Source organism: Ricinus communis, chromosome 4 (assembly GCF_019578655.1).
Source record: "Ricinus communis isolate WT05 ecotype wild-type chromosome 4, ASM1957865v1, whole genome shotgun sequence".
NCBI lineage: Eukaryota > Viridiplantae > Streptophyta > Magnoliopsida > Malpighiales > Euphorbiaceae > Ricinus > Ricinus communis.
In genome coordinates, this window is record NC_063259.1 from 24403659 (window position 1) to 24424888 (window position 21230).

Consider the following 21230-nt stretch of genomic DNA (forward strand, 5'->3'; position numbering starts at 1 on the left):
TAGATGGAATTAATTTCAAAGATTTAATTATTTTATTTTCAGATTTTAAAAAATAAAATAAACTTAAAATTTTAGGATTTAAGTTTGATGGAAAAATCTGAGATTAATTGTTGCTTTTGCCTTTGAAAAATAGAAGCGTAAATAAAGTAACAGAATTTATAAAAGAGAGATTAAAACAAAATAAGTGAAAAAGACAGAAATGGTATTATTTGTCATAACAAGAGAGAAGAAGTAGTTATTTGAAATGTCTAGGGGTGTTTCGGTAATTTCTTGGTTTCACTGAAATCTACTCTGCAAAATCAATGTCCAAATAGAGAAGAAGGAATTTCAAAATCAAGTCTTCTTTGTATGCAACTCTCTCATTCACCCACTCACTTCACTTTCTAATTTTTCTTTTCTTAATTTAAAGAAAGAACTTCAAAGAAAAAAAACAGTCAAATCTTAAAAGACACAGAAAATGTATGATCCTAATCAACATTTCGTAGATTTGCAAGAGAATTCAAGTTTCGGAGACACAAAATCTTGGCTTTTAGACGACGACGACAAAAACAACAACTCTTCCCCAACACTGCGACTAACTCACTCCAATTCCGCATCCACCGCTGGCACAACGGGAAATATCGATCCTGTTCTCTTCAATAATATCGTCGAGATGGTCCCTCTCATCGAATCCCTCATTGTAATCTCTCTCTTTCTCTCACTCACTCGTGTGTATTTTTAGCGACGATCGTAGTTCATGATTCAGTTACATATTTGTTTTTGTTCTAAGCATCGGAAAGGAAATAGTTCATTTACCCGGCGAGGTTCGATGATTTACACGAAGACGCCTTCTAGAGATTCTTTATACAAAAAGGTTTTTTTTTTTTTTTTCTTTTTAATTATTTTTTTGAATTTTCTGCTTTAAGTATGTTTAGATATTTTTTGCGCGTTTTATATGGAAATTTTGTTTGTACTTTTTGTTGCTCTACTTGAAGCCTATTGAGGAAAGAAGTATTAAAAAAAAAAAAATCAAAATAGGCTTCTTGACCCTGTAATTGCATGTTGTGTAAGTTGAGTTGAGTGGAAGTGTTTGAAGTTTCTATGACTTGGGTTTGTCGGAAACATGCAGTAAGCTTTTCAAGTGATAAGTTGATGCAAGAGTAACAGCACAGGCATAATGTGACCGTTACTGTGGCATTTTGACTAAATTTACTACAGATGTATTTTGACAAATGGGGATTTGAAACTGAAAAGATTTTTGAATCTGACATTAGAATTGCTCTTCACCATTTGTACTCGATGTTTATGATAAACAAACTTAAATATCCAATTTCACTTTACCATGATATTAATGATCATCAATGCATTTTATTATCTAATGTACCTTATCAATCTTCATTTGGTATTGCCGATCGTGCATTTTTGGTCTTGGTCGATCAATTTTCTATAGATGGATATTCTAATAGATTCTGATTTTGCTTTTCTTATTATTGAAGATGACTGATCCAAAAGGGAGGAATGCCAGTCAGTCCATTCCAACAAAAAAGAAAAAAGAACATGGAGACAAGGACCGAGGTAAGAGTGGAGGTAATAATCAGGATTCTGACAACTTCTCAATTTTTTCTTCAAGGTCTTTGGCTTCTGAAAAGGACATAGAAGAGTTAGTCACGTTGAGGGAACAAGTGGAAGATCTGCAGAGGAAGTTAGCAGAGAAAGATGAACTTCTGAAATCTGCAGAAATTTCGAAGAATCAGATGAATGATGTTCATGGAAAACTTGATGAGCTGAAACACCAGGCTGCAGAGAAAGATTCCTTAATCAAGTCTATTCAACTACAACTTTCTGATGCAAAGGTATTTCTTTTTTTTTTTTTCTTTGCTTGTGTAGCTTATTAGCATGGTGAAACATTGGTCATCTGATGATGTTATGTGAATCCTAGCCAATTTGGAGACCTATGAATGCAAAAGTTGGATGATGTATGTGGGCAAGATGATGATGCTAGCCTCTGAATCATTTTTGTTCTAGGCAGAATTAATTAGAAGATCTATCTAGAGGTGAACATAGAACATAACCTAGAATTATTTTTGTTCGTGCTAGAGGAACTTAATTGCTGCTGCTGTTAGGATTCAAATATTGAACTTGTGAATGTTAAAAACTCTTCAATGTTACTCGACTTTTTAGGATTAGATCTATATATTTTAAACATATGGATGGTTGTTTCATTATATTCCACGCTTGCTCAGAGAATATTAGATCCTGGAAATTGTTTATATCATTTAGACTCTTTGACTGAGTTAATGTCATCCTAGAAATAAGGTTCAAATAAAGCCACATACCTAAAATAAAATGATCTTGGTATTGCTCTCTCTCTTTAAAACAAAATCTTCTTGGTACTCTTTCTCTCTCTTTAAAATAAAATCTTCTTGTACTTTCTCTTCCTCTCTCCACCTCCACCACAAACCTCCTCCTGATATATTGATTTTGTTATTAATAGCTGTAATTTATACAGATTAAGCTTGCAGACAGGCAAGCTGCCCTAGAAAAGATACGATGGGAAGCAATGACCTCCAATACGAAAGTGGAGAAGCTCCAGGAAGAGCTAGATTCTAAACAAGGAGACATTTCATCAATGATGCTGTTATTTGAAGGCTTGACAAACGAGTCAACAAAAATTGCTGAAGATTATGATGTCAATCCTCGTTATTTAGATTATCTTCCAGATATCGTAAGCTCATAGTCCCTCACCTCGTGCGTGTTTGTTCTTGTTGTTTTTGCTAGTTTCTTTATTTTCTTTCCAGGTTTTTGTTGCCTTGCCATTTTATTTACTTGTTATCTGGATAGTGGTGGAAGAAAGCAATCAACATTTATAACTTGCAATCCTCTCATGCCTGGCATCATCATGCATATCTAAATCTGTTTTAAGCTTTTATTGTGTAGGAGTAATACTGCTGCAGCTTGAATTTTGGGCCATCATTTACATAATTTAGTAAAGAAAGATAGAAAATTGAAGCTATTTGTTTTTGTTTTTGCATTTTTTTAATCATTATTTTCCTTGATGATGAACACATGTAAATAGTTGACAAAGCTTGTCTGCTTCTATGGTTCCATAATTGACTTATGCTTGTGCCTCCATCTTATTTGCTACTAAACCATCTGTATTTGTTTTTTAATAGGATGATATGGATGACATAGAGATGCAAGAAATGGAAGAAGCAAGACAAGCTTACATTGCTGCCGTTGCTACTGCAAAGGAAAAGCAAGATGAAGAATCCATTGCTGCTGCAGCCAGTGCTAGATTGCATCTTCAGTCTTTTGTCTTGAGATCCAATGGTAGAAATGCTGGCAATGTTTATTTGAATGGCGGGGTTTCACCTTCTTATAGAGCATATGTACATTAGGTCTAACCCGGATTTGATTAACCAGCCTTGTAAAATATTTTTCGCCACTTCTTTTATTTTATATTGAACTTTTAATGGGTTGGTGTGCTTTACTAAAGAGTATATTGAACTCTTGTTGATAGTCGCAGGCTTCTGATTTACTAAAGATTTGTAATATATTGCTTGTTAATAGATTCTCGTTAAAAGTTAAAAAAAATCCTGTTAACATTTATATCTCTTATTTATCTGCTCTATCTCTTTTTCTTTGTCGTAGTGTTTCTTTTTCCTTTCTCTCCATCAGAAGTACTCTGTGGTTTCATCAATCAGTAGAAGAATTATAATCAAGTTGTAAAATGAAACTCTCAGTGGCTTCACTGGAACCTCGATGGATTTGAATGAAGCAGATTCCGTAGCCTGGTAGCCATGGCAAGTACTGAATACCGTTCCTTTATCAGCGGAGTTGCTCATTCTGCCATTTTCTCAAAGATTAGAGTTCTTATCTCTGAATCTCTTGCACATCTGTTGTTACTACATAAACTCATTTAAAAAATTTAAGTGATGATGGAAGGAGTGCTACAAGAAGCATACTGCTTTGATTGGGACGGCAATTTCTTCTTGTCCTGTCGGTTTTATTGGAAAACTGAATTGCCTGATTTTCCGATGGGATGGGGATGACTTCAGTACAGCACGATATGCAACAGAAATGGCACTTGTGCACTCTTTGGATTCTGGGGAGAAAGGGCTTGAAACACTGTAGAAAGAGTCGCCCTTGAGAAGTCGAACCATCTTCAGAATAAACCTGGTAGCTCGTACAAGGGGCCATGAGATTTGGAGCCATCTCTAATTTATTTCTCGTAGTCTTCATCTTCTATCAGCATCTGTAATTCCTGATTGATTACAAATTGCAAAAGAAGAAGAATAATGCTGAGGTTTTGCCCAGCTTGAATAAACCTAGAGTAGCAAGAATGTTATCTTTCCAGGGGATAGTGGCAGGTTAAACATGTACTAGTGGCGTTGTGAACAGACACTGATAGAAACTTCATAAAAATGAGGTTTTATGATTAGAAAGTCTTGAACCAAATGTATTGTTTTTTTTTTTTTTTTATGAACGAAAATTGAATGATGGAAGTTAAATAATTTTATGTAAAAAATTGAGAGGGAAGCACAATTCTTAGAATCTACAACACTGAAAACGGGCACAAGAGGCCTTATGCTTCCTTATATAGAGACTCTCTGATCTTGGCATTTGTACAGGACTGCCCATCAGCTCCCAGTGCAATCTGCATAATTTTCAACCCTAAGTTAACAACCAACCATTAGAACCTACACTACTTTAGGTAACAGTAAAGGTTTTAGGCTTACACAGGGAAGGAAAAAGATCCTTTGCTGCTATCTGAGTTATTAGAATCACTGGATTCCACAGAGAGTGCTATCCCACCATTTTCGATTTCTCCGAATTGGCGGCTCCTTGTAACACAACGTGACTTTGTATCCAGGTTGCTGCAATGTTTTTCCTCACCCTACCATCAAGGATCCAAATATTATTTTTGTAATTGTTTTTGAAGCTCAAAGTTCAAACCTGTGGTTATCTACTACACCAGGTAGCGTCTTAGTACGATTAATGGTGATAATCAAATGTCTGTCTCGTAATATAGAAGGTCAGTGATTCCAGTTAAGCATCGGTTTACTCGATGAATGAAAAAGTGTACACATATCTGTATTCATTTTCTACTTTTCCCATTTGGTCTGCAGCCATGAGATGCTTGACACGGAGTTTAAAGATGAACATTTGGAATAATATAGATAAAAATTAGTCTAAACAAGATGACATTAAGTAATTATCTCCTGAATGATGATCCTAATATTTTCTTTCAATGGGAACTCTTTGGTTAAATAAAGAAAAGATTACATTGACATTATATAGCAGCTATCAAGAATTTACGCAAGTAGAGTCCCAATGTACCTCTTCGTCAATTCCGCTTCTCAAGCATGAATCATTTGATCTTTTCCAATGGCTGCTATTTCTAACTGTTTCTGCAACCTCACCATATTTAAGCTGCTTTTTAACACAAAAAGACAAAGCCATAAATCAATCATTCCTTAACTTACTTGAAACACACGCCCGCAAAGAAAAATATTTCGTGCTAACCATTCTACTGACAAGTCGCGGGCTTTTGTTGGCAGAATCAACGCGATCCAATGCATCTGACTTGCAATCTTTGACGACATCGAAGGCACCATCTTCTCTAAAACAGAAAACTATATAGTCCTCTTCTTGAAAATGTGGCCAGCTTGTGTCATTGCTTTTATTTTCCACTGCAGCATTGTCTCTATCATCATGTCTTTCCTTTCTGCATCTATTTTGCCTTGACAATTTCTTGTTATCCTTATTGCTTCTCATATCATTCTTGATTTCAATGCCCATGTTCTTGATTGGTACTTGAGGCTGTTCATCATCTGCAAGCATCATAAAGAGTGGATGATCATGAAGAGGAAAAAAAACAAAATGTGCCGTTCTTGTTCTTATGAGTTTAAAGGTATTGAAGATTATGCTAAGTGTATAAGATTTTAGATACCTAAAGGGAATCTGCATCCCAAGAAACAAGAGACCAAGTCTCTAAATGTCCATGGTGTGGACATGGTTCTTAACTGCTGTTTAATTCTCTTTTTACTTCTGGAAATAACTGTTAATTGAGAGAGAAAGAATAGGAGAGGGAAATGGACATTTGAATTTGAAAAAAGGACTGCATAAATTAGGGTGTGAACCCCATGATTACAAACAAGTCAGTTATGATTCTATACATGGTAAAAGAAGATAAATATTTGGGAATGATATAATTAGCGAACCTTCTTTAACAATAAAAAGCTAAATATTTCTTCATCAACAAAAAAATAAAATTAAAAATCTAAATGCGTCAAACTTAATTTTATCATTAAATAATTCTATGAGGTATAGTCCTAAATTTCCAAAAATGAAAGATCTATATAAACATGACTGATAAATTCGGCCTGAACAAATTGTTAATTTATTTGTTGTTTGATAATATCTCTTTTATAATTTTTATTTTTATATTTATTTTTAAAATTATCCTTATTATAAATATTTAATTTAAAAAATTAAGTAAAACATATAATATATATATTTGTCAGAATGTATACATTAATTGTTAGAATGAACGGTTTAGTTTAATATAAGTGAATATATAACTAAAAATTGATAGAAATTTTTATTAAAGACATTTGAATCTTATCATATTGAGGATGAAAATATTATAAACTGAGAAATTTATTATATTTTAATTTATGACTATTGTTATTATTTTTAGTATTTTTTTATATATTTTTAATTGATGTTTACTTTCGATTTTTTTTGTTATTATTTCTTTTACTATTGAATTAATAATATATTTTATTTTTATGAATAATATATTTTTAATTGAAAAAATTATACCTACACATTCAGTAAATTCAAATTTGAGTTTGAACTTGAATTTGAGTTATAAATTCAAATTTAATTATGAGTTTGAGTTCAAATTTATAACAAAGCTAATAAAATGTCCTTCAATTTATGCAATTTCATCATTAACATCATTTTTCTTTGGCTTCCTTACTTCAAATTGAAAGAAAAGAAAGATCAATTCCGTGCAAAAGTTAAATTCTTTATTACACAAATCTCAACTCAAACTACTACTAAATAGCATTGGAGTCTTATTAATTGAGTAAAAGAAACCCATATAAGAAAACTGAATGGTAACTATTGTGACATGAAATTGCATACATGTCTCTTAGTTCAGTAATGTAACAAAGTCACATTGTATCCTATAATTGCATCCATTTGATCCATTGAGTGGGTCCTTGCCATGCAGTACCCACGGGCTAGCCGGAATATTCCGGTGCCACCTACTACCGGCATCTCCCTCACCTCGCTCATTACCGGATTGCGGCCAACTACGCTAAATGTGCTACCATTGTATGGTCCAGTAATGAACCCATATGTCAGTGTCATGAGGAGACTGAACTCTTTTTGTTGGGACGACATGGCATATATCCCTTGCGCACGACCTACCACCGTAGAATTCGGGTCGGGCGAGACCGTGAGTGGATTGTCAATCACGAAAATGGACCCGAAGGAAGCTGCAATTGGGTCTTGGCTCGTGAAGTTGGTCCTGCCTGCGACCGGAACAGCAGTTGGATTCGGGCCACCAACAATATCATGCATGTAGAATTGCACACGGGTGATCTTGGACTTTAAGGCCTCTGTATGGCTAACAGAAAACAAAAGAAATGCAAAGAGGAGCACAAGTTTGGTTTCTAGCGCCATGGGGTAATGCTAGAAAGAAGTACAAAAGAGTTTTGCTTTTTTACCAGTGCAGGTTTATCAGAGAGGGAAGTATTGTGTTATATATAGAAGAGATTTTTGGTTCTTGGTTGACCCAATCTCTGCTCCATTTTCACAGCAAGGAAAGACACTTTTACTTCCCTTCAGTACGTTGCCAAATTGTGGTGGCAACTGATATTCCACTTGTCATGTTTCCAATGGTAGAATGTTCATTATGTTGAAGATTTAGAACGTAATGGAAGGTTCAAGGTTAGAATAATACTGATAGAAAAGAAGAAAAAACAAAGGGAGAGATTTCTAAGTCTTTCTTTTGAAGATGGAGAAGAGAAAATTGTTGACTAAGGTTTTTTCAAGACTTTTATTTTGGAGAGGATGCTTCTTCTGATATGCTCTTTTTGTCAAGGTTTCATATTGGGTCTGGGGATGGAAATTAAGTGTAACATTACAAGGTCCAGTTTCAGAATTGTAATTAGCTCACCTGATCTTGACAAAAAAAAGATGTTAAAATGTAACATCAGGCTATTAAGGTCCTAAAAGGGGGGCAGAAGAAAGCATAGTTTCTGGAGACAATAACGAAACTCTTGAATATTATAAAGCACATTCAAGAATTCAATATACATGTGCTGGTGCATACATGATAATCAATTGGTCAGTAGTTTTCTTGATAATCAATTCTCGGAACAAAAATGGCAAAGCTACTAAGGCCATCAGTTTGGATGAGTTGGAGCTGATTCTTCTTCCAAATTTATGCATCACGAACCAGTTTGAAAATGACATCATTTTACAACGATCCTGACTTGTATGTGTGTTAAAAGGAGCAATAGGAACAGAGAAATTACAGACGAAAGAGCCAAAATATTTCAAATTAAATGCAAGTGAATGTTAGTTCAGCAGTAAGAAACGTCTTGGAAAAAATAATGAAATGAATAAGCTTGGCCGTTGGCATGGCCAAATATAATTTTGTTCAACCAACTACGAGTACATGCTCCAACTTGAAATTTAATTATATTTAAATTTTGAAATCTTAATTTTAGTTGCAATTTAATTAGTCTATATTTTCTTTTATGTTGTAACCCATGTTTATTTATTCACATTCCTAGCTAAAGCTCGTTTAAATATGTTAGATTTGGACATCCCTTTTTATACCGAGCTTTAAGTACTTTAGACTTGGACATTCCGTTTTTGTTTTCTGATTTTGATATGAATTTTGAACTCAAATCAAATGGCCAAATATTTCTTAACCCATATTGTAATTCAATTACCAATTTGTTCTTTTGACTTAATTTCGCATTGAAAAGATAGTAGTTAATATAAAAGTTTAAATCGGTTTTAATGAGGAAAATATAAAAACTAATTTATATATTAATTAAGTTTTATAATATATATAATATTTAATTCTGTCCAGTTTATTTAATGAAATTTTATTCGAGTTATAAATTATATCTTATATATTTTTTTAATTTTATAAATTTTGTTTTATCAATTTCAAATTAGCGTATACTTTCCTTTATAGATTATTTTTATTAAGTAATTATCAAGATATTATTCATTAATCAATATAAATATTATAATATACAATTAATTTTATACATTTATGTAATATGTATAAAAAGTTTAATAAGTTATATATGGGCCTGAGCTTAAATGAATAGAGCCTGAGATTCGACAGAGCCCAGTATGGCCTGATCCATCCTCCATGATTTCAGGTCAATTCATACTTATGGGCTTTCCACCAATGATAGTGTGATGTAAGAATAATAACAGGTGGTAATTCTAAAACAACAAAGACCAAATTGAACATAGAGGTAAACCTCAAGAGTGCTTTAGTAATTAAGCAAAAGAACACAGCCAATCACGTGAGGCGGAGAGATTACGATTTCCGCGCCAAAGCCAAAGCCCTATAAGAAGGACTGAAGGAGGCAGAGCGACAACGACAAATACTAGACTCAACGAGAAAATGGATGCGGAGAAGAGGGAAATCGAAGTCCGTACGCTGTCTGGTGAATCAACAACCGTATCTATCGCCACGAACAGAACCATTAGCGACCTCAAGCTTCTCTTGACTACCGTATTCCCTACCGCCTCTTCCTCTCCCAATTTCCATCTCTTCTTCAAGGCAATTCTTCCCTCTCTCTCTCTATAACTGTTCTTGTTTTTTTTTTTTTTTTTTTTAAGTTTAGATTAATTTATTTAATTTCTCTTTCACTTAGAATTAAAATGATTTGTATAGGGAGTTAAATTAAGCGTGCAGAGTCACATTACCGCACTTACTGTCGAGCCTGGTGAATTCTTAGTATTGATTCCATTTATAAAGAAGGAACGACCTAAGGCTCCAAATCCTGATTTTTCGACGAACTTACCTAAGCAAACCTCAAATTCTAGCTATGCGGATTCAGTTTATTCAGATATGATGCAAGAGTTCTCATCTTTTTTAAAAGAATCAAGCAATTTGAGTACACCACCCAATTACGAGCCGGATAGTACTAATTCTCAAGGACATAAAAGGAAAAGGGTTTTTAAGTACCGTTATGAAGATGATGGAGGAGGACAGTATGCGTTTTTATGGAGCGTATTTCAGTCTTCTAACAAGAATATACTTGACGATTCTAACTGTGAAAAGTTTGTTGAGGTTTTGGAATCTTTGAATTGCTTGACAAGTTCACATTCTGGAATTTGTGTGCTGGTAGCTAATAGTGGAGACAATGGGGAAGCTGAGGTTTTGTGCTTGTGTCCGGAGTGGTTGAAAAGAATTATGCAGGCATTTGCTTTCTTGAATATTTTGTCTGCTTATCTGCAAATGCACAAGGAGGAAATTACCTCGGCTCATTTGAAGGAGGTACTAAAGCAGCTTGGTAGATTTGGTTTCAACGCTGGCTTTGAGGATATTGAGCATATTTCTGTTCTTTGTCCTAAGGTAATTCTTTCAAGATTTTTAACTTTTTAATCATCAACGGAGCTTGCAATTTTCTCCAAACAGGCTTTGTTATTAAATAAGTTTATCTCCCAATTCTAAGCTGCTTCTCTTTTTTCTTTTTTTAATTAAATTTTCTTTTTGTATTGCAGTCATGGTTTAATTAAGCATATGCATTTTCTCTATGTTAGGTAGTGTCATTCGCTAATAATAGTACGGAGTTTGTGAATTCTGCTGATGCTCTTGTCATCATCAATTCTGAATTAGAAGACAGAGATGAATTTGTAATACCTGGAAATGGTATAACTGACAATTTATATGCTTTTTTTCTTTTCCTTAAAATCCCATCTCTATAGTTAACTTTTATCAGTTTTCAAACAAATGCCTTGAGTTGGATATTCCATTTTGCAGGTCAGAAAGCCATGTCTTTATCCAAGATATTTACCACGATGAGAAAACGCGAAAGTTCCTTTAAATCTCACCTATGGGAAGCTGCTAGACTTCTGATGGTATGCTTGTTTGATTCTGACCTGTTCTTGTACTGAGACATAACTTTACACATACATGCGCATGGGGCACACCTCTGTTTTCTCCCTGTTCTTATTCTCATGACAGGAAAATCCATTTCAGCTATAGGTTTCATTTCTATGGTTGTAATGGTTGCTCATGCTCTACATCACACCTTATCATGACTCTCTTTTTGTTTTTGCACTGAAAATTATTTTCTATACTTTACATTGAAAAAACTGTTTATACTGAAGCTTCTTAGCATTATAGAGGTCATTTACCTTATAAATTACAACAACGGAATCAGGGAATTCTTGTCGAGAACTACTAGGAGATGCATGAACATTTAATTAGAGATTGATACTTTTATGTCGCAGAGTAAAAGTGGAAATGCAATTGCAATGCTCTTTTCCTTGGAAGATTTGCTCAACTTTGTGAAGGGAGGTGGTGCTTCTGAAAAGGGAAATGAAGCAAAACGAGAAAGTGGAAGACTGTCCTCTATTTCGCGCCCTTATTCATTCCGAACACATTGCCATGTAGGTTATATCAGTGTATATACCTATCAAGTGATCCTTGTATATTCTTGTGCGTTTGTCTAATATGCATATATTTGGTCCATACAATGCTCAAAATGAGATGGAAACTATATTATAATTAACTGGTTGCTAAACTCATTTGATATTTTTAGAGTTGAATCCTAAATTGATAACTTAATTTAGAGACTTTTGGCTTTTATAGGTATTAACTCGTCAGAGATAAGATAATGAATTTCATTTCCTGTTGCTCTTTTTTTTTTGTGATTGATATGGTACCAGGAACTTATAGTTTGTCATTGTGCTATTAGTGATAATTAGAATGCTAAGATTTTTCTTCCTAATACTATTAGGTGCTAGTATTTTTTACGGCTACCTCAAATTTGTTTGTTATTGATCCATGCAAAATCTTATCGGAGTTCTTATTGACACTCGAACAAAATAATAAGGGTACAGTTCAAAAAACTACCTGATGATTTGATGTTTTTACACTTGAAGGACAAAAGTATCTTTTGGTATTAAAGGAGGACCCTGGTTTTTTTGTAATAGTTCTTCTAGTGCCAAATTAACTAATGTGATTCATTGTTAACATGAATCCTCACTAAAATAATTATAAATAATGTGATATCTAACAATGCATCATGACGTCCATAAATATATCAGAATTTTACTTAAACAATCATCTTTTAAATTTGTTTCAAAATTAAAAAAATTAATGTTTTAATTATTTACTGTTATGACAAAGTGTAGTTGGATACTGAATTACTTAAAGCATATTTGTTTTTTTATCAAAATATTATGTTTTAATAATATTTATAATATAAAAAACAAGAAAAAATGGTGTGTACCTTAAAAAGTGCTAAATAAATGAAACATGTGGTACTCTTTTGATATAGAAAAAACATATGTTCATTGAGTGTAAAAGTGCAAAACCATGGGTAGTTTTCTACCCTTACCCAAATAATAATGGTCTTTATAAACCGGTTTATCTTTTTGTCCTTTCAACTGAAATATACTACTTCTGCATTGATCTGACAAATTCTTGTCAAACCAGGAAACAAATCACTTGGTGCCAGTGGAAATGGTTCAACATCTCAGAGAGGGCCTTGGATCAAATGGACATGTAATACTGCATTTGGTTATAGGTTTCAAGTCTAGAAACAGGAACATGTACCAGATCTTTCGGGGATGTGATGGCCTTACTAAAATGTTGCTCTTACATGATAAAATTTAAGGCATAAGTAGAACAATATGTGACATGATATTGTAAGATCTTCATTAGATTGTCATGTTTAGGCTACAATCTCCGATATGTTTGGTGCAGATGGTGCATGTTGAAGACATAGATGCTAGAAAAGCCATTTACGCAGAAATACCACATGAACTCTCAGATAACACAAAGTTGGCACTGAAATGCATGGGGATTACTAAATTATATAGCCACCAGGTATGGTTTTTTTATATAGCCACTAGGTACTGTTTTTTTCTGCTTCAGGGAAGTCTATCGATATCAATATGTTATTAATTTTCTTTTTTAACTATTTATAGGCAAAGTCTATCATGGCCTCCCTTGCCGGGAAGAATGTTGTGGTGTCAACAATGACATCTAGTGGGAAGTCCCTTTGCTATAATGTGCCAGTTCTGGAAGTATTGTCCCAGAACTTGTCATCATGTGCTTTATACTTGTTTCCAACCAAGGTATGGTGAAGCAGTTTTTTTCTTTTAATATATTTTTTTAATTTTAGCTTTTATGTGCTCTGGGCTCTATGGTCCTGAAATCCGACTGCATTCTCTTGATTTCTTATATTTGTTTGGCATTATTTAGATGATATAGATTATTGATATGTGCAGGCCTTAGCTCAAGATCAACTAAGGGCGTTATTAGCTATGGCAAAAGAATTTGATACTAGCATAAATATCGGCATATATGATGGTGATACTTCTCAGACAGAAAGGCCATGGCTACGTGATAATGCTAGACTGGTACTTTAGTAGGTTTTTTAGCTGTCTTAAATGTGACAATTTTCTTTGAATTACAACTCGCCCAGTTATGTGCTTAAAATTTTCACACTTTGGCGAGCAGCTGATCACAAATCCAGATATGTTACACATGTCAATCTTACCATTTCATAGACAATTCAGTCGAATTTTATCAAATCTAAGGTAACATCGGACTGTTATTTATAGTTTAATTGCTAATTTCGGATACTCTTACTTCTTTTGGGGTTTGATTTTAATTCAGTTCCTTTTACTATTAGTGATGTTGTGACTTACTGAGAGGTTAGACTTTTACATTAGGTTTGTGGTGATTGATGAAGCTCATTATTATAAAGGAGCATTTGGCTGCCACACTGCTCTTATATTGAGAAGACTCCGCCGTATCTGTTCTCATGGTACAAATTTCCTCATGCGGTTAGAAAAGATAGAAGCAGCTCCCTTTCTCTTTTCCTGCCACATCATTCATTCCTTCTCCTTGGACATTGGAAATATGTAATTTTATCATTAAACAAGGCATATTCTGATTCTGAATGCAGTGTATGGCAGTGATCCTTCATTCATTTTCTCAACTGCAACTTCTGCCAATCCTCATGAGCATTGTATGGTGAGATAAGATACTGGTATCACACTTTAGAGATCAATATTTCATTGTGGTTTCCTGCTTTTGATGTATTGCTGTTTAACTTTTGATTATTTTATTTGTTTCCATTCCTTTTGATTTTGTCCTTTCCATTTTTTTCTATGAAAGAAGCTCTTCATAGTCATGTGCTGATGACCATGTTTGTAATATAGGAAACCTATAAAACTCATTCTTTGTGGTTTAGGTATTGTAAGTGTCTTTCGGTTCCATGGTGTTTTACCGTTAGTTCATTCCAGCTTGCTTATATCAACCTGACCCTTATTTATACAATAATCTTGAAATGGAAGGAAACTATTGTTTGGTTTGCTTTGTGGGCATTTAGTTATATCAACCTGACCTTTATTCTTGATCATATGTGGCTTTTCTCATGAGATTGAATTTCCTTTGTGGGCCAGCCTAATGCTGCCTCTGCTTGAAGTACTGCAATGGTGTGTACCCTTAATGAGAAATTGCTAATAAATTTTTCTACTTATGCATGTAGTCTTCACTCCAGGATTTTCAAATTCGAAGGAGTTTTATTTCTCCAGGTCTTTTTTATAATTTTATTTGTTGATTGGGCCATAACTGTTCTGATGTTCAGGAACTTGCAAATCTTTCAACATTGGATCTCATTAATATCGATGGAAGTCCTTCTACAAAAAAGCTTTTTGCTCTCTGGAATCCTATTGTATGTGCATTGCTACTTTCTTTTTTCGATAAGTACAAAAGAATTGCTTAAGTGGATGGCGTTTATGTACTACTCGCTAATACTGCTGGATTACAGGTGTCAAATGAAGATGGAAATGGCTCTGCAAATAAGAAAACAAGGTGACAGCTGTATTTATACACGTGAAATATTGTAATAGTTTCCTTCCCATTGTTGACATGATGTCGCAGATGACTAGAAACCTTTTTCAGCTATGAGCTAAAATATTAGATGATGGTGAACTGCATTATGTTGCATTAATTAAGATTTAGCTCCATGCAGATGCTGCTGATCTTTAGATTAGTTAAAGCAGACAATGTGTCAGATGTTGAGAAAGAATTCTATAGATAATTTTCAAGAATGTGGAATTGAATTACAATACCTAATGCTTTGTTTCTTTTCCCAGCCCAATTTCAGAAGTTTCATACCTCTTTGCAGAAATGATTCAGCATGGACTTCGTTGCATAGCTTTTTGCAAATCACGCAAACTGACCGAGCTTGTTTTGTCCTATACGTATGTCACATTGATTTCATGAGTTTTTAGTTCGATCTTAAAGCATCTACCTGTTCTGATATATATATCCTGTTGGGTTTGCTTTTTTGTTGTTTTTATTTTACATCAGATTTTGAAATAAAATGTAGTTTCTATGACTATTATAGGAGGGAGATTCTTCAGAAGACAGCCCCTCATCTTGTAAATTTAATATGTGCTTATCGTGGTGGTTATGCTCCTGAGGTCAGTAGGGTTGTTTCATTTTATGGCCACTAAGATTGTTATTATGGCTGCAATGTTGGATGATTGCTGGTATTCCTTGGCAATTTAAATTGGGGCTCATAATTATGTTTTATGTGCACAGCAAAAAGGCTACTTAAATTGGAAACAATTTTCTTTTTCTTAGCAGTCAAAACAATATTTGGTGGAATTTCCATCCTCCTGAAAGAAGTCCAAGTTTCACCACGGTGTTTATTGATAATTTTTTATTTAATTACTTGAGTAGTAGGAACTTAAAAGTGACGCCATCTACTCATTAATGACCCCAATTAATGTTTTACAATTTTCTGTCTTTAAAATTTTAAGTCTCCTCCTTCTCCTCACTATTATTTGAAATTTTTGTTGCCACTATTGAATTTATGTCATTCATATCTATAACAGTTACCAATAAAAAGGCATGGAGGGCAATACCTTCTATGACTATTGAGCCCCTCGTAGCTCTAACTATTTACAGTTACAATATTTTCATTTTAAGTTACTTCTTTTTCTCTCGCATTTTTCTTTCTTCAAACTTGCAGATCTCATAGTCCTTTTCCAAGACAATTACTATTAAAACTAGACTTAATGGCAGTGTTAAATGTTGCCTTCAGAAAATGAGCTCCTGAGCAAAACATCAAACTTCATGAGAAGTTCCTGAAATCTATGTTTGGTCATTATGAGTTATAATTAAAAAGGATGTATCAACACGAGCAACTTTTTTGCAAAGAATATTTGATTTCTTTTGGATGAGATTTGAAAATGATGTTTAATCCATGACCTCATACTTCTACACTTCACAAATACTAACTTGTAATTTGAGGAGATGAAATTTATTTTCTTTGAATTCTGGGTTTCTCCTTGATGAGGCTTTCATTTCAGCAATGAATGGTCAAAAGCAAGAGCGGTTAAGTGTTTCACCAACTTCATTTGCTGATTTGAAGTTGCCTTCTGCAATCACATTATTTTAATGCCTTGTTTAAATACCTGCATTAAACCTCGATGAACTATGATTTTTGAAAGATTGAAAGAATTGTCAACAATACACCAATACAACCTGTATATTTCAGACACTGGAACATTCATGTCTCAGTTGCCATTCTCTGTTTTGATTGTTTGCCTTCTTTGCTGTTAACACATTTAATGGTCATATGTTTAACTTTTCCTAGAAAATGAATTTACGGGACGATAATGCAGGAACGGAGGAAAATAGAGAGAGAATTCTTCAGTGGAACACTCTGTGGAATTGCTGCAACAAATGCCCTTGAGTTGGGCATAGATGTTGGCCATATTGATGCAACCTTGCATTTAGGTTTCCCTGGTAGTATTTCTAGGTAGGGTGTGATCTCCTATGCTTTTATCTGTAAAATTTAATAATTTTTCCAGTTCATTTAACTGGGAGATTATTTATTTTTTACTTTCTCCATCCAGCCTGTGGCAACAAGCTGGAAGGTCTGGAAGAAGAGAGAAGCCATCTCTTGCTGTGTATGTTGCATTTGAAGGACCACTCGATCAATATTTTATGAAACATCCCAAGAAGCTCTTCAATAACCCAATTGAATGTTGTCATGTTGATGCTCAAAACGAAAAGGTTTCAAGCTTTCCATGGTGCAGCAGTTTCCTTAGAATTAGTTTCATTAGGGACCCAGTAAATTGGCAATTTCGTGTTCATTTATTTTGATTTCTTACTCTTTCTAGGTGCTTGAACAGCATCTGGTCTGTGCTGCTCTTGAGCATCCACTGAATTTGCCTCATGATGAAAAATATTTTGGCTCTGGTTTGAGCAAGTCATTAATGTCCCTTAAAAGTAAGGGATACCTGAGTTATGATCTCTCATGTGGTTCTTCTGCTAGAATATGGAGCTATATTGGGCATGAGGTATGTTATTTATTTGGACTTATCAGGGACAATAATCTGCTACTTATAACAAATGTAATCTGTGAATTTTATCCATGTAAACGCTTCCTTTTTCTTAATTTTTTAATCTTTTGTTTCTTTTTTTTTTTTTATAAAAATGATTTAAAGAAATCGCCTTCACATGGAATCTGTATTCGAGCAATAGAGGCTGTAAGATACAGGGTTATAGATGTTAAACAGAACGAAGTCCTTGAAGAGATAGAGGAAAGCAAGGCTTTTTTTCAGGTCGCAAAGTTGTAGTTTCCTTTATATGGTATATGAGAATCTTTTCACCTATAGTTGTGCAAGCTTATTTCCTTAGTTCACTCAACCGCACCTTTCTTTTTATGTTTGCTTTAGGTATATGAAGGCGCAGTCTATATGCACCAAGGGAAGACCTATCTGGTTGAGGAATTGATTATATCAGAAAAGATTGCTTTGTGCCGTAGAGCTGATTTGCAATATTACACAAAAACTCGTGATTATACAGATATTCATGTCCTTGGTGGTGGTATAGTAAGTCAGGCTTTGTACTTCTGTTCTTTTTCAGCTTTTTCCATTACAAGCAAATTTGTGACTAGGAGGTTGTATTCAAGTGGTTACTTTTGCCCAAACTGCTCTTTAGATGCTTTGGCCTAAAGCATAGTTTGCAAGGTCTACAAAAGCTTTTTAGGGTGTTGTATCCTGAAGTGTGGGCAATGTGGTTTTCCTTGCAATCAAGATAATCTTTAAACTGGGATGGAGAGTCTTAGGGACAGCAGGGATAATTCATGACTTGGCCAAATGTACAAGTAGATTTTATTTTGAAATGCCTACTTTTGTCGAATTCTAAAAACCAGCGAGAGGTTCCCCACTCTTCTTTGATCCGTCTTCCAAAGGAAAAAAAAAGAAGAAAAAAAGCCATGGTGAGTCAATAAAAAAAGAGGTCAGTGCTACGGCCCCCTATTGTTTGATCCAATATTGACCGGGGACAATCATTTATTTAGCCACCATATTTTTCTGGCTGGAAAAATTAGATGTAGGGGTTATTGAGATTACCTATAGTCTTCCTGTGCTGCCGATTTTCGTCACTGAAATTGGAAAAGCACTTGTTGCACTCCCACTTTTATATTCAACTTTGCTTTGGTGAAATGGAAATAAACTTAATAGGAACCAATTAAGAAGCACACAAAAGAATTTTGCTTTCAGCTTCTGAAACGAATTAAAGTTTGCGAGATGTAATAGGAATAGTTTCCCACTTATGGGGTTAGCATGTTGTAATGTTATGAGTGCCTTTCTAACATAACTTAGGACTTGAAAATATTGCTATATGTGCTTAAGGGCGTTTTAAGCATATTACATCTATACTTGGCAATCTTAACATGACTTATATTGTAGAATGAAGTATGTGGCCGACAAACTGTTTGCACTGCATTTATTTAGGCCTATTCAGCGAGGGTCTCCAAAAACCAGTCCTTAAAAACGACAGCTCAAGCAAATTATTGCAAAGTAACAACTATTTGGTTTGGCTTCTATCGCATAGAGAGGGGGACTAAAAGAATCTTGGATAAATGTGATCTTTCACTGCCTAAATACTCATATGAGTCACAGGTACATTTACCGGTGTTGCAGGTTCATTTCTTACTTTTAACAATCCTTACATGGCATAATTGTTTCTAATGATCCATGTATAATTTATAAATTCATTTAATTATCTGTTCTATATGTATTTTTGCATACAGGCAGTATGGATTCAAGTTCCTCAATCAGTTAAAATCTCGGTACAGAAATATTTTCCATTCCGCGAGGGTCTGCATGCTGCATCTCATGCTATTCTTAAAGTAGTGCCGTTGTAAGTCTTCTAGGTCCATCATTTTAAATATGAAGCTCTAGTTTCTGACATTAGTGGCCTACTAATGTGAAAACAATATACGAAATAGAACTTACTCGGGCAATGTAAATGTGGAATTGAGGATTTAACTGCTGAAATATCCTATTCTTTACTTGCATGAAGGTGTTAGTTATACCAATTCTGTCTGCTTTAAAGTGGCTCTGGTCTTGACTGATTTCTGATGCTTTTGTATTCAGGTATGTATTTTGCAATTATTCTGACTTGGCTCCAGAGTGTCCAAATCCTCATGATACCCGCTTTTTCCCTGAAAGGATTCTAGTATATGATCAGCATCCTGGTGGGACTGGTGTCGCAGTGCAGGTGACTGACATGAAACTAGAAACCCTGGAATGTCTCTGATAAGTTAAATTTCAGTGGTATGCCTAAAGAATGCAAAGCTTTTGAACGAAGTTTCAAAAATTTGATATACATGCCAATTTTGAGAAAGCCTGAGCTCCGGATTCTCTATATGCACTGATTTGAGATTGCTATAAGTTTGGCTTTGAAGCATCTGTTGAATATCCTTGTGCTAGCGGTCTTTTCACTCTAAATTATCTATAATTCATAGTCAATTTCTTAGATCGAGATTTTCCTTGTTACTTACCAACTAACAGAGATCATAGTTGCCTTTTCTTCTAGGGTCCTAATTTGAGATACTTTTTTGTGCGATAGATTCAACCCTATTTCACAGAGCTCCTGAATGCTGCTTTGGAACTTCTCACATCTTGTCACTGCTCTGGAATTACTGGTTGCCCACACTGTGTTCAAGTCCGCCTTGCAGCTCGTTTTCTTTTCTTCTTCTTCTTCTTTTTTTTTTTTTTTTTCCTTTGGGTGTTTTATGTTATTTAGGGAGAGGACTGTTAATTGTTATTCATGTTGCAGAGTATGGCTTGTCATGAGTACAATGAGGTGTTACACAAAAATGCAGCCATTATGATCATTAAGGTGAATTTGCGAGAAAAACGTGAAAGACTTAGAGAACTCTCATATCTTTTCTGTGTTTTCATTTTCAATGACAATTAATCTATTTGTTTTTCAGGGTGTTATGGATGCAGAGGAGTCTTACTTCAAAGAAATCCACGACTCTTCCCAGAACCCTATAGGGCAATGCCAATAATCCTCTAATTGATCAAGAAGTAAGAATGGATGTTATTCCTTTCTTTCAAGATGGTAAATTTAGTGTAGTTTCTTTTATCATTTCTTCATGGATTGGATGTTGTATGTGCTACTTTCATTCATGTTATTATTATTTAGGTATAATACATTTAAGCAATAAGTTCTAATTAGTGTATGTAGCTGAAGTTGGTGAATAGTGCTGATAAATGTGTCGAGGCTTAAATTTCTAATTGGTTGTTGAATCAGTTTTCTTCGTACTCCAAAACTGTATTGCAGATCCTTGAAAGACCCCAAAAGACTTGTAAGGAAAGCAAGTTTCCATTCACGAGGAAAGTGGGAGGGGAGGTTGGAATGTCGAGATCATAGGTCAAGTTGGTTAAGTATTATCATCCCAACCATAATACTGATACAAAGGCTTCTTATTCCTCAAACCAAAAATAATGTTATGTTAATGGAGAAAGTTTCAAGTAAATTCAGTTTATTATGTCATTAATGTGGTATTATCTATTAATTATTATGTTATGGTTATTAGTTGTATATTATATTATGCTTATGAAAACCCATGAGAATAAATTAGTGGATGATTGTAAATTTTTTCTCGGGATTAAGGAAACTTAAATAGCAAAAAATG

General features: G+C 34.3%; 4 protein-coding genes across 10 annotated transcripts; 2 read left to right on the plus strand and 2 right to left on the minus strand.

Annotated features, from left to right (window-relative positions):
* Positions 1-309: 309 nt before the first annotated feature.
* Positions 310-3588, plus strand: LOC8264681 (protein MICROTUBULE BINDING PROTEIN 2C). Its single transcript, XM_002514559.4, has 5 exons — positions 310-679; positions 770-853; positions 1476-1832; positions 2489-2704; positions 3153-3588. The coding sequence occupies exons 1-5, from the start codon at positions 458-460 to the stop codon at positions 3375-3377; spliced, it is 1104 nt and encodes a 367-aa protein (XP_002514605.2). The 5' UTR covers positions 310-457; the 3' UTR covers positions 3378-3588.
* Positions 3584-6122, minus strand: LOC8264682 (protein BREAKING OF ASYMMETRY IN THE STOMATAL LINEAGE). 2 transcript variants are annotated; one of them, XM_002514560.3, is made up of 5 exons: positions 5933-6122; positions 5506-5813; positions 5320-5412; positions 4719-4876; positions 3584-4636 (listed from the first exon to the last, which is right to left on the minus strand). In XM_002514560.3, exons 1-5 carry the CDS (start codon positions 5994-5996, stop codon positions 4528-4530), a joined length of 732 nt encoding a protein of 243 aa, XP_002514606.1. In that variant the 5' UTR covers positions 5997-6122; the 3' UTR covers positions 3584-4527. The 2 variants fall into 2 exon arrangements, with proteins under 2 accessions (XP_002514606.1, XP_048229419.1); XM_048373462.1 differs by having other exon boundaries at positions 5320-5415.
* Positions 6123-6973: 851 nt separating this feature from the next.
* LOC8264683 (dirigent protein 22) lies at positions 6974-7745 on the minus strand. The gene has a single exon (XM_002514561.4). The coding sequence runs from the start codon at positions 7675-7677 to the stop codon at positions 7147-7149; it is 531 nt and encodes a 176-aa protein (XP_002514607.1). The 5' UTR covers positions 7678-7745; the 3' UTR covers positions 6974-7146.
* A 1804-nt stretch (positions 7746-9549) lies between these two features.
* LOC8264684 (uncharacterized ATP-dependent helicase YprA) lies at positions 9550-21141 on the plus strand. Of its 6 annotated transcripts, none has more exons than XR_007215503.1 (28): positions 9553-9811; positions 9926-10609; positions 10798-10906; positions 11018-11115; positions 11491-11649; positions 12701-12769; positions 12971-13093; positions 13195-13344; positions 13498-13629; positions 13730-13809; positions 13945-14039; positions 14181-14248; positions 14865-14951; positions 15048-15091; positions 15376-15483; positions 15630-15705; positions 16915-17051; positions 17149-17308; positions 17416-17595; positions 17743-17859; positions 17974-18129; positions 19036-19203; positions 19335-19444; positions 19681-19804; positions 20156-20251; positions 20366-20428; positions 20523-20653; positions 20846-21141. XR_007215503.1 is itself a non-coding variant. In XM_015716558.3 (28 exons), the coding sequence occupies exons 1-27, from the start codon at positions 9653-9655 to the stop codon at positions 20598-20600; spliced, it is 3630 nt and encodes a 1209-aa protein (XP_015572044.2). In that variant the 5' UTR covers positions 9553-9652; the 3' UTR covers positions 20601-20619; positions 20846-21141. The 6 variants fall into 6 exon arrangements, 5 of the variants coding, with proteins under 5 accessions (XP_025012326.2, XP_015572044.2, XP_015572045.2 ...); XM_015716558.3 differs by having other exon boundaries at positions 20523-20619; XM_015716559.3 differs by having other exon boundaries at positions 20523-20619; positions 20858-21141.
* The last annotated feature ends 89 nt before the right edge of the window (positions 21142-21230 follow it).